The following is a 14,043-nucleotide window of genomic DNA, read 5'->3' as shown; positions in this document are numbered from 1 at the left end:
AGGACAAAGAATCTATGTGTTTTTTCTTCTACCAGTCTAAGATTACTATTAACAGTGTTTTGTTTGTAAAAAGCCCAAGGTTCAATTCCTGGCCATTTCATACTGAGCTGGGAAAGAATTGAGATAGATAGTCTGGAGAGCTGGTATCAATTAGTGTAAATACTGAGCTGAGTGGATCAAGATTAAAGATAAAATTATGCAAAAGTGAAACTGCCATTTCCAGTGGCATATATTTTATAAATTGAAATTGAAATTCGGAGTGGTACATATTGTGCACCAGTGATAGGTGTACCATGATGCTACAAATTACAGAACTGCCACTTGAATAGAACAGGAAAATGTCTAAATTGATGATTAACTAATAATTTAAAAACATCTTTTAAAATATGTTAGAGACATGGAGCAAAAAGTGTTTTATAAAGAGGCATTCCTGTCCAGCTCGAGGGATAAAAATTAATCTGAAGCAATATGCAATAAATTTAACACTGTCTGCAACTCTTTTCAAAAGCTGCATCTCTTTCTAGAATCACATGGCAGCCTTGCAGAACTCAGGCACATAATCCTGAGAAAGGATATGACTTTAAAACAGTTGCAGTTGTGTGCTGTGTGCATGCTCCTACATGCTACAAGGATTTTTCAGGAATTGAATCTGAAGTCCTTCCCACCCTTGAAAACAAAATTCTTTCTAGACATACCTGCCTAAACATGAAGCTTGAGTAATACTCAGAATTCAAATGTATACTAATAAAAATTGTGAACTTCTTCTAAGTATTGCATCATTGCAACACAAGAATAGTCTTGAAAATTAAATGGATATGAGGATGTGAACTGATGGCTTCCTTTTCATTGTCCCACACAGAAATATGCATGGAGGCATCTACAATTAATTCAGCATTAAGATATCTCATTAAAAAAATGATAAAATAGATTCAATTAATTAGCCTAAGTCCGTGATGGTGAACCTATGGCATGCATGTCATAGGTGGCATGCAGAGCCATTTGTGTGGGCCCCAGCCAAACTTACCTGCACTGTGTATGCACATGCCTCCCAGCTAATTTTCTGCCCATTTGAGACCTTTTTCGCCCTCCCGGGGGCTTGAGGAAAGCCTCTGAAGCCTTTTTGAAATTGAAAAATGGGCCTTCCGGAAATGCGGGAAATGCCGAAACCAGAAGTGCCAAAACGGGCCTGTTTTTTGGACTCCAAAGGCTGCAGAGGCTTCCCTCAAGCCCTCGGGAGGGTGAAAATGGCCTCAAATGGGCAGAAAATCAGCTGAGAGGCACGTGCATGCACATTGCAGGTAAGGGGGGTTGTGCGTGCATGCATGCGCAGGGGGCAGGGGGCATTGCATTGTAGGTGCTGGCACGCTCACGTGCGCTATCAAACATATGCGCGCTTTTGGCACACCACAACAAAAAGGTTCGCCATCACTGGCCTAAGTGCTTAAACAGGAGCAATAATTCCAGACCACACTCAGCCACTCTAAAGCATGTGTCACATATCTCTAGCCAAACTTAATGTTGTTTTCTATCCTGACATTTTACAAGAACAAAATGCTTGCAAAATATGGAACTTAGCAACAAAAAGTCTTGGTTATAATTTTTTTAAGACAACAAAAGAAAAAAAGATAACCAAATGCCAAAAATATTTATATAAGTAAACATTTGTTTGAAATCAAATTTAGATAAGGCAGCATATCCCAAAGCTATAAGCATCAGTCAGTCACAGCAGGTGCCTGTGTGTTAGTTTTCAAGCAAATTACATCTCCAGAAAAGCAATTTTATTCTCATTTATAAGACAAGCTTCCAGATATAAGTGTACTGCCTGAGCATGTATCCTACAACAGAAATCCAAAATGGAGATACATTCCTAAATCTAGATAACAGAAAAACTGATAGGCAATTTCAAAGCAAAATTCTGCCAGAAACTCCTTTGAGGATTGCTTTTCCAACATTGAACCTAACTGGATCCAGGATCCCTATATTAAGATTGATCTTCCTGTTTTTCCTCATACAACAGGAGCTGCTTCTTAAAAAAAAAAAGCAATAATTAAAAAACCAAAGAGAAACTATGCTATGTTTTTATCTACCAATAGAAAGATCTTCAGATAAAATAGAAATGATTCTAAATTGCACTTTTACAGTTGCTCTAGGACATGGGTGTCAAACTCAAGGCATCTGGGCCAGATCCAGCCCGCAGGGTGCTGAAATCTGGCCCATGGGGCCAGCCTGGAAATAGCAAAGGACCGCCCTGTGGTGTCTCTGGCAGTCAAAATGGGCCCCAGGAGGGGCACAGCCCCTTGTGCCCCATTTTCAGCTGGTCAGTCTCCTGCAGCATTCTGCCAGCCAAAATTGGGTGTGTGCGCCCCCTGTGACCCGTTTTGGCTGGCAAAATGCTGGAGGAGGTATCCATACCATCTCACCCCCTCCCCCATCCCTACAGAGGAGAACTGCAGTGCTGATCCAGCCCTTGAAAAAAACCAGTTTGACACCCCTGTTATAGGATGCAAAATCATGCTAAATCAAGGGTAGGCTATGTCATCTAAGCTCAGAGAGCACCAACAGAGTCCCCAGAGCTACATGTGTCTTTTTCAGTTGATAAGTTAAATCAGTTCAGGACACTTTAACATGGAAAAGAAACCCACTTTCATATTCACATATGTCACTCTTTGAGTTCTGGGTTATGATCTTGATATCTAACAAAATTTCATTTTAGGCGCTACTTTTTAAAAAATGTACTCCCACATCCATTTTTTTAAGAACCCTTTTTTCCTTGGCTATGGGATCCCACTTATTACTCTTCAACTAAGAGAATCTATAACCCAGCCCTTTTGTCTTTAAAGTACTTTAAATTTCTCTACAGGAGTAAGACCCTTTCATGGTAAGTTTTATACATGGAAAAGAATTTTTGATTTGTAAAGCTCATCAGGCAATTTAAAAGCCCTTGTATAAAGAACAGCCTATAGAAACATCAGCAAGCTTAATTAGTAGCCCAATGAGCAGCACAGCAACTATGATAAAAAAGACCATCCAACTCAACATTGTATTATTAAAGATGAAAAAAAATAAAAAAACAACATCAGTTCGAATTTCGATTAATCAAATCCTAGGTAACATGGTAAAAATAAATTTAACAAGTATCTAATGGTTTATATTGCCAGGTATATTCATGTACCTCTTTTAAATTAATTTCTAGAAATGTGTGAGTAACACTGAAAATGCCCTGTATTTCATATCAATAAACTATGTTTTTTCAGTGAATGGAATGTAAGGAATTTTTCCAACTCATAGTTTTTAAGATTACACAAACCAAAATGAGTCCAAACAATTTAGTTTCGAAGGTAAAAACCAATATGCCCTTAAGTGGTACGCATCCTTAATTGGATATTTGACCGGCAAATGCCTCACCTTCTTAAACACTTTAGTATTTAAGGGAAATATTTCAAATGGCAATATAAATAAAAGATTCTTAGTGAGCGTCTTCATTTTTAAATTTTAGAAGAGGGAGAAACTGCTATTTTAATTTAAAAACAAAACGCTTAACAGGATTGAGAACGAACAAAGTTTTAAATAGAGAAAGGGGACAGTGATTTCTTTAAACAATTTTTTTTTTCTGGTGAAAGTGCCTTTTAAAATAGCAAAATTAATTAGACCTGATGACCAGATCTTTGTGGGAATGCTGGTTATTAATAAATCAAGAACGTAAGAATAATATGAGCTAAGCAGTGAGACTGTAACTATCGAGAGCTAATTGGAACTAAAGTGTTAAAGATAGTAAGAAGCAAAACAGGGAGAAAACAGAAGCCAGCCTTTTACTTTCACTGCAGTAATTGGCATATTTTCACATCCTCACAACAGTAATCACAAGAAAATCTGCTGAACTGGCAGACAGAAGCAGGAGTTCACTAGAACAGCTTACAGATAAGGGCATTTCACCAGATTTACTACAGAAAAAGTTTGAAGAATTTGGCAAAAAAATGGCTTCAACAGTTAATAAGCAAACAGAAGAAGGATTTGCAGGAATAAAAATAGATGTCAAGGAGTTCGGAAGAATTTATGGTGCAACTGGGAGCAGACTTATACAAATTAATGATAAAGTTGAAGTTTCAATCCTACAGGGGACGAGATTCAACTTTAACAAGAAACTAATGATCAATATTTTTATAAAGTTTTATTATAATAACTATATTATAATAACTATATTATACTTATTACAAGTACAATACAGTGGTGGGATACATACAGTGGTCAAAATTTTTTACTATCGGTTCTGTGGGCACGGCTTGGTGGGCATGATGTGGCTTGGTGAGCATGGCTTGGTGGGCTTGGCAGGGGAAGGATACTGTAAAGTCTCCATTCCCTCCCCACCCCACTAATCTGCTTTCCAGCTCTGTTCTCCTGTGCAGGGCAACAAAAGAACACCCAGCTGATCAGTTGTGACTCCGATCAGCTGGGGCTCAGGAGGCAGAAAATATTTAGGGGTAGGGCCAGTCAGAAGTGGTATTTGCCAGTTCTCCAAACAACTCAAAATTTATCCAGAACTGGTCAGAACCTGCTGAATACCACCTTTGGTATAATATAGTTATTATAATATAATATAAAATATATTTACAGTATAATATAATTATTATACTTATTATAATAAAACTTTATCATGATATGGGCTCAAAGGTTGAAGATAATATTACAGAATTTTATTCATGGAGATCAATGCAAGTAAAAGAAAAAGAATTTATGATCTAGGGTTTTAAACGTTAGTCAAGATTATGGAAATAATATTATATAACTTTAGAGCAGGGGTGGGCAATTAATTTTCCTAAAGGCACACATGAATAGTTGGGATTGTTGTGGACGGCAGCCATCATGGCCAAACACCCCCAATATGGCCCCACCCCACTGCAGTTCCACCTCTACTGCAACCCCGCCCAACACCCCCACCAACATGGATGCCCCCCTGATGATGCCCTGCTCCTACCACTTCTCCCACCTCTCCTATTGATGTCACATTTCCGCCACCTATGCTACTCAGCCACCAATTCCTTGCCATCCCCCAGCGACACTGTTGGTGCTGGATAGGAACATCCAAAAGACCAGATGTGGCCCACAGACTAAAATGCCCAGGTCTACTTTAGAGAGAGAGGTTAAAATATAATTGCGCTTATAATTGTGAAAATGTCTGAAACCACTGCTTTGTACCTTTTTCCTTCCCTTCCCTTTTTCTATTTCAACTTTTCACTTTGCTTTCTTTTTGCTTTCTTTTTCTCTTTTCTTCATTACTTTGTATTAATTTGAATAAGTTTTTCTCTTAATTTTTTTAAAGTTTCCATAAAAGTTATATTAAAAAAACAATACTTTATACGTATTGCAAAAATGCACTGCTGATAATTGGCACAACAGAGATATCACACAAATTTCTAGAATCCTGCATCGTTAATGAGCCTTACTCTGCACTAGTTTAACTTTGGTTAACTAGTTTTGGAATTACTCCAGGTAGAATTAATTACTGCCTAAATCTAACCTGGATATCACTAAAGCATAGGTATCTTTTAAATACCAACAATATTATCATATACTCATTTTGTCATTTTTAGTGGATTTGGTATTTGTAACTGTTTCTGTCCAGCTGTATTTATTACTTTAATTTGTGCTGCCTTGGGGTATATATCTTGAAAGACAGAATATAAATGTCTTCAATGAATAGATAAATCTTGATTGTACAGCAAGTATGAATTTTCTTGAGGGCACAAGCACATTTCCTTTTTTTAAAAACTTCATCGGCAAAATGATTGCCACCTGGAATACCAGTGTCAAGATGTGTAGAGGTTTAATTTGTGGGTGTTACGCTTAAATAGATTTAAGATTTCTAACATAACTAGAACTATATATGTTGGCCTGTCAATTGATGGGCATAATCATCTTACAAAGTTGTCAGTAATAACTGCTACTGTGTGGGGCCTGAAACTTCAACCACCAGAGTTAAGGATTGCTGCCAAGATATCATATCATTCTGGGCTTCTTGTTTAACTGCCTGAACATTGGCAAAGCTTAAATTCCAATGTTTCTGCTGCAAAAGATTGAAACAAAATTGTATTTATTGTACTAGTACAGGTCATAGAATATGGCAAAAATTTAAATGAAGCTGGAAAATCAATTTACTAAATATAGGCACTGGGAGGGGATGTAAATAAACCAATTTTAATTTTAATTTTGGATTCCATGAAGACGTTTAGTTTGAATTTGCAATTCAGTGTGAAGATTTTATCCAAAGAATCAAGTCAAATCAAAGATTTGACCTGATAAGAGTATGTATGCATATCCACAAAGTCCATCAGATAGTTGAATTAATCAGGGGTGGGATTCAAAAATTCCAGTAACTGGTTTGCTGCTCAGTTGCTGGGTGGGTGTGGTGGACATGGCCTACTGGAACATCTGTTTCTGGCATCTGGTGGGCCTCCAGAGCCTGGGGAAGCTGTTTTCACCCTCCCAAGGGTCCAAAGGCTTCCCCCAGGCCTCTGGGAGAGTGAAAACAGCTTCCCCTGGGCTCTAGAGGCCCACCAGAAGCTGGAAACAGGCCCATTTCTGAACTTCTGGAACTTCCAGGAAGGCCGTTTTTCATGCTCCTAACGGTCTGGAGGCCTCCCCCGGGCCTCTGCGAGGGTGAAAATGGCCTCTCCTTGGCTCTGAGGGCACACCAGAAACTGGAAACAGGCCCGTTTTTCCCCTTCCCAGAGCCTCCATGAGGACCCTGCACTTACCTGCATCGCGTGGAGACTCTGGGGAGGGGAGGGGAGGGGTGGGCAGGGTCAGCCGGTCAGTTGAGATACCAGTTTGGCAAACCAGATATAACTTTAACATCCAGTTCACCCGAACCGGTAGAATCCCACCCCTGGAATTATATTCAGAAGCACTTGAACTAATTCAAATGGGTAATTTGCTTGAATCACATTCAAATACAAGTATTACACATGCCTTAATACATGTATCAAGGTATATATTTTGGATTGGCATTCAAAAAACGTTATTTCCATCCCAGATTAGCATTATGATCTAATGTTCTCATTGTTCTTCTGCAAGATTTAATTGAAACTTACAGCTTTTCTAATGTATTTGTTAGAAAGAGTTATATATTGCCCTTCAGCTGAATGATTCCCAGGATGATTTGAAAGTAAAGTTAAAGCAATGATGAGTTCAGTGTAAAATCACACACACAAGAAATACATAGAAATCATAGAGCTGGCTTCTAGTGATAAATAAAAGAGTTTTGTTTTCATCAATACCTTGAGCTCTCCAATAGAAGACAAAAGGCCTGCTCCATAAGCCCTCAGTTGTCCATCTTGCTTACAAAGGCCAAATTCAATAGTGAAGAAATAACACTGTAAAATGAAATACACAGATGCATGCATATATTAGAATAAATCTAGATACATTCAGAAATCAAACAGGTCTCCAGGCAAGTCCTTCCTCATACTATTTTTTTTTAATTAAATGATGTGAAAGAAAACTACCAATAGTAACATGAATACCAGGGGTTATCATAAATCTATTTAGTGTAAATCATGATAGGAATTAGGACTGTGCAGTGCTTCAGATTCAATGCCAAAAGGCTTTTGTAGGGTATGCACAGTGTAAAAGTGATACTTGTCTTCCATTTTTTACTTTGAATCATGAGGCTACCTAATGCAGCCAACATCTAATCCCTGGAAAAGTCACAGTTAAAAGTCACAGTTATTTGCAAGCAACTAGTATGTTTTCACCCTTGTGCTATCCAAAGTAGCTTTGGGGAATTATATCTGAGGAATTGCACATCCCTAAGAAAAATCATTATTGTTTATTAACAGATTTATTGTGAAATAAATAAATAAATGCAAGAACACATCTGTAAATCTGCTACCCAGATTTATAAAATGCAAATGCTGGATGTGTTTTAATAGCACATTCAAAAATATTGTCTTAAGGGGGACCCTGGAAAAAAATCCACAAGCAGAATGTGAACTTTATTAAAGGTGAAAATGCATATAGTACTTATGTAATAATTCTTCAAAACCTATAAAGAAGAATATTTGTAGCTCAGGGTTGAAATGAAGGGACCTTAGAGCTATCTGAGTTTGGCTGTTTTCTTGCAGGTGTTTTATTATCCAAATTAGGTAACATAATCAATGCCAGTGGGATTTGCTCTCAATTTATATTCTAGTGGCTTGCCCTGTTGATGGTAGTGCGGCTGGTCGTAGTGATTCTTTTGTTGGGCTTTTTGACAGTTTTTTATTGGTTACTTGATTGTTGATTTGTTGTTAATCTTGGAGTTAATTTATGCTCATCTGAATGCTGATTGCTGGTGGAGAAGGGGTTAGGTCTCTTTGTTCCTTTTTTGGTTTATTGATTGTCTCTTTTGCACAGTTGTAGATGTTGTTTATGTCTATGTGTCTATTGATGGGCAATTTGTCAGAGTGCCAGGTTTTTAGATATTCCCTAGCATTTTTGGATTCGGTTTGGTCTAGGATGGTCAGAGTTTTCCAGTTGAAAACTCTACATATTGTGAAATTAAAGAGTTTAATCATGTCTTCTGACTGCTAGTTGGTGTTCATGAATGCATTATGCCGATCTTTTGCCTGTTTATCTTACATAGTGGTTGTTGCAGTCATTAAACTGTATGTTTTAGATGACTCCTGTTTTTTCTTCTGGAGTAGCTGGGTTGTTGTTGTTTTTTTTTGTTGTTTTGCTTAGGATGTTTGCAGGGCTTCAGTTGACTTGTGTACTAGGCTGATTCCATGTGGTTGTGGTAGTCTATTAGTGGTTTCTGAGATGTTTTTGATGTATGTCAGTGTTATTCTTTTAAGGAATTATGTTGGTTGTGCTATATTACATTGAGTTGTCAGGCACTTTATGATAAAGTTGCATGGATATCCATTTTTTGAAATATTTTGAATATTCCAGATGATAGAACACATCCATGAACAATACAGTTAAAAGATGAACAGCAGTAGATGTAAGCATTTTGTATTGATGCATCAGTACCAACATTACAATAACACAGTTAAAATCAATCTAAAATATAAACCTTATATATAAAAATGTGTGTCTTTTAACTGTATTGTTTAAATTATTTAAAAAGACTAATTGTTTTAAACATCCACGAACACCAATTAGAAGTCAGGAGACATGATGAAAACTCTAATTTCATAACACATGGACAGAACTTGACCATACTTTCAAATGGGAAGTTGTGATCATCCTAGACCAAGCCAAGTCCAAAAATGCTAGAGAATGTCATAGACATAAACAATATATATATGGGACTTCCGGTTTGGGCTTCTTCGGCGACGGACCGAAATCGCAATTGTCAGCGGTTTTGATCCGTGCTCGCCGCTGGAGCCCCCCAAGCCACCCGGATTCGGGGCTGAAGCACCCCATAGAGGTGGTGAAGAAGGGGGAGCCGTCAGCAGGGTTGAGGACAGCCACATCTCTTCTCCTCGGTTGGCCATTACTCCCTTTCCCAAAGGCGGTTGCAGCGGTGGTCAGAAATGGCCACCTCAAAGAAAAACCCGACCGGACAAGATTGTGCAGGAGGAAGTTTAAAGGAGAAAGTTTGACTGACCAGGTTGAATGGAGAACATTTATTTAAGGTACCTGGAACCTGAATTTTAAAGACTAACACTATTCCTACAAAAGATTTTAAGCTGCGAAAGAGAAAGGGAAAGGAAATGGAATTGGCTTTTTTTCCTCTAACATCGACAGTTTTCACTGACTTGGAACATTAAGAAGAAGATATTCGAATAAGAAATTGATACTAATCCACTTTGACATTAATAGGCTATTTCTAGCTGAAAATAAAGTGTCAAAGGGATTCTTGGATAATTAAAAAACTTTCTTTAAAAAACAAAGAAAGAAAGCAGCGGAGGGGAAAAGGAAAAAAGAGGGTGGAATCTGGAAAATGGAGGAGATCACCTGGAACTTTAAAAAAATTGATAGTGGAATTTTAACAAGGCTTGCAAAAGATACATTGTAGCTGAAACTTTGTTACAAGAAAACAAAGCCCCTGGAAAGAGAAAGTGAGAAAAGAAGCAAGAAACAGTTTTGGATGATTGGATGATTCCTGGAACTTTGGATGGAGGATCCTAATGAAATAAAATAAAATCAACTGGGGGTTGTTTAAAATTTTTTAAAATGGCATCACTCCTTGAAGAGTTAAAAATGAGACTTAAAGAACAAAAAGAAGAAGCACAAGATGGAAGAGGATCTTTTGGCTTCGTATTTCAATTTTTAGAAATAGAGATCTTGAACTATGAAAAACAACAAGAACGCTGGCAGAACAAGAAGGGCGGGACAATGAAGAAGCCATCTTCAATGACCAAGCAATTTTCAGTGGGGTAAAAAAGGGAAAAGGGGGAAAGGGAGTTAAAAACTTAAGTACTGAAGCAACAACCAAAAAAAAAGAGAGTAATTTGAAAAGTAATAATAATATCAGGAAGAAGCAGAAAGGAGGATCACAGAAGGGAGACTCAGATAGAAAGGGGAATAAAAAGGGGAGGGAGAAGAAGAGAGGGAAGAGGGAAAGGAAAAGAAGCTACAAAAGACAGAAACAAGATATAGAAGTACAGGAAAAACGTACAAGAATTAAAGGTATAAAACCTATTTAAAAGACACAGAGACAATGGTTAAAATTTAACTTAAGGAGAGGATTCTGCAAAGGTGCATGGGATAGCATTGTTATATAATATGTTAGATGATTAAAGTGATAGAAAAAATTTCTATTGATGTGTAGTGGAATATTTGTTTGTAAAGAGAATAAGGCTCTCAATTATTTAAAAAGAATGTTTAAAAAAAACTGAAAAGAAACATGGAAGATTTTTATCAGTTGATAAGGTGAACTTGAATAATAATAAAAACTTTATTGACTACTGTTAATAACTATTGTTTGGTTTTTTATTTAAAGACAGTAATAAATAATATATGAAATATAGATGATTAAAGTGAAAGACAACTGATATTACTAGGTAATGTTTGTTAAAAGAAATAGAAATGTAAAAGATTGTTATTAATATTAATGGCAGAGCTGTACTTGAATAGAATAATTATTCCATTTACTATTGTTATACATATATATACACAGATATATATACATATATACTTTTTTCTTTTAAGAATTTAGTGTGTATTTTAAGGGAATGTACCAAGCAGAATTCAATTGAAAATAGGTATGTGCTATAAAATAGAGGTTAGAAAATGAATGTTATAACTGTAAGGATGTAACTTAAATTTTTAAATAAGATTTGAAAAAAGATACAAAGGTGTTACACTCCAGTCTAGTAATTACAGGGGAAAATTTGTTTTATGAGAAAAGATAATATGAAATTGTAAACAGGACAGACAAAAGTATAAAAACATTGATTAGAAAGATTTTAAAAATTAGAAAAAGATATGTAATTGAATTAAGAAAGGAATGAGATAATTTAAAATAAGGCTATCGGAAGTAAAGAAAGGGAAAAGCTATTGAAAAAAAAATTGTGAAAATAGTTATAAGATATGGACTAGAATGTATAAGATAAATATGTATTGAGTTTATGTCTGTATGGAGAAGTGATAACCAGGGGCCACGCTGTTCTCAAAAATATATTTTATTTGTATTTGTATGTTTTGTGAAAACTTAAATAAAACTTTTATTTAAAAAAAACAATATGTATGGACTATGCAAAAGAGACAATCAGCAAGCCAAAAAGGGAACAAAAAGACCTAAGCACCAGGAATCAGCACCCAGATGAGCATAGATTAACTCTAAGATTAACATCAGACCAATAATCAAGTAAAGAAAAGTAACCCAATCGAGAAACTGCCAAACAAGACACAAATAAACGAAGGAAAACTCTACTATCAGAAGAGGTTTTTTTCTTTTTTGGTGCCTTTAACTCAGTCCTGATTCTTAGTGACTTTTGAACAAGTTTCTGCAGATTTCTTGGTAAACCTTCTAAAATGATTCAGTATTGCCAGCTTCCAAAGCCTGAGAGAGAATGACTGGCCCAAAATTACCCAGCTTGTTTTGTACCTAAGGCCTGATTGGAACTCACAATTTCCCAGTTTCTAGCCTGGTACCTTAACCACTACACCAAACAGTTTACAATATAATATTATAATTGCCATAATTCTGAAGCTGCATTGATTATATTAACTTTAACTGAAAAGACTGTTCATCCCACCACAACGGACTTGGAACAGACAGATAGATTTTGGTCCTTATTTTACCATAGATCACTTTAGCAGGGGCTTATTATCCTCACCCTCACTCTAATTTCAAAAATCAATTTCTTATGTACAGTTGGTAGTTGCTAACCTGATGACCTCTGGAAGGGTGCTCATTTCAACAAAGACCAAAGCAAATCTGCTTTTTTGTCTATACTGCTTTTTTGTCTATTCTTACTGCCTCATTTGACACTTTTGACACAGCCAGAAGCAGAAGCCACTTTCAACATGTCCAGCCATCTTCTTTATGTGCAGAAATCTCTTTTGAATATTGAGAGTATTATTTATTTATAAGATTTGTCTATAAGATTTGTCTACACAGCTTCCAGTTTACCTCAGCAAAATATTATTAAAACCTAAGGACTTAGGCAAAGTGCAGGACCTTGTTAAGGAAAAATCAATTGCCATTTTAACTTGGCCAATAAAATTTTATTGATTCGTGGTATGAAGCACTTCATTGAGGAAAGGCCACTCTAGTCCACTAGGCTAGGATCATGGCCTTTATCTCCATCTTTATGGCCCTTTTTTACCAAGATACATGCCTTTAGTTATTTAAATATAATCATCCAATAGCTTATTTATGTGCCTTGTTATGGATTTAATTGTGAAATTTAAACAGCTTTTAGTCTTCATGGATTATAAACACAGACAAATAAATATAAGCAAATAATTTAACATGGACAGCTTCCAAACAGGAAATACTGGCTGAATATATAACGTATCATCTATTTCAGTTCTGTTTTTAATACAACAGATGTCTAAATCTTGTTTCTCTGTAGGATGGATGTCTATATATTTATTTGATTTAAAATAGGATTTTTAAGGACAAATATATTCCCAAGATTGTGGAATGGAAAGGGAAGGGAAGAGGAGGAGAGGGGAGGGAAAATAAGAGATAAAATCAAGATATAAGCCATATCTTCTAAAATATTAAAAGATACCCATAAAAATATTAAAATCGACTCCAATTCTGACTGGATTCCCAATTCCCTTAGGCAAGAGAATGCTTGACTAAACATTTTAGGGCTATTAGGCAAAAATCAGGACCATAGACAGTTCCCAAAGAAATCTCTGCAGGCTAAGCTCAAAGACAACTTCCTTAATGTTTCAGACTTTTCTCTACTTTCTTAGAACTTTTAACTTGGCTATGTTTGCTTAAGCAGAAGTTACCTACTGCATTTCCATAATATACAAAGGTTGCTAGACATTGGTCTGGTTTTATTTTTGTGTGTCTCAACATGTTGCATAAATCCATCCCATTTGGTCAGTTTATGATTCAGTGTATTGCACAAACCAGAAAATTGGTTAATTTAGTAACCAGTTCAGTTGCAGAAATACAGTCATTATGTGTTTTTGCTTCTATAATGCAGAAGGAAGAGTTACAGTGCTAGGAAAATATTCTCTGAATCCAAGAAAATCAGAAGGGCAGTCCTCGGGTTGGGAGGTCAGAGGAGACAATACTGAAGAGTTTTCCTTAATGAGGTACTTTGGCTCCTCTCTTCCTTATTGTCAAGCTGCACACAGCTGGACAAGATCAAGGAACCAAGAAGTACACATATCTCAGTAAGGTTTCTTTATTGCTGGTCAGCAGTAAATACAAAGTCTTACTTAGAAATAGGAATTTCCCATCTTCATTTTCAATGAACTAAGTCAGTGTATCTTTAAGCAATTGAAATGTTCTTTTCCTTTGCTAGACTTCCTACAATCTTTCATAATACGAGAATTAAATCCTGCTTTATAAATAGTTCATACATCTGCAACTTCATTATTTGACTGAAATATGTTTAATTGAATAAACAAACCAGCTGTATTAGT

General features: G+C 36.3%; 1 protein-coding gene across 1 annotated transcript in view; it reads right to left on the bottom strand.

Annotated features, from left to right (window-relative positions):
* TPH2 (tryptophan hydroxylase 2) overlaps nt 1-14,043 on the bottom strand; it is a 78,722-nt gene that overhangs the window by 3,664 nt on the left and 61,015 nt on the right. The window contains exon 9 of the mRNA XM_026667667.2: nt 7,275-7,370. Within this exon, the coding sequence (XP_026523452.1) occupies nt 7,275-7,370 (96 nt within the window). The remainder of the gene's footprint in view (nt 1-7,274; nt 7,371-14,043) is intronic.

Source organism: Notechis scutatus, chromosome 6 (genome assembly GCF_049901735.1).
Source record: "Notechis scutatus isolate UNSWTSFEM ecotype Mainland chromosome 6, rNotScu1.2, whole genome shotgun sequence".
In the NCBI taxonomy this organism is placed as follows: Eukaryota; Metazoa; Chordata; class Lepidosauria; order Squamata; family Elapidae; genus Notechis; species Notechis scutatus.
Note: the sequence above shows the minus strand (reverse complement) of the source record. Positions and strands in the feature narration are given on the sequence as shown.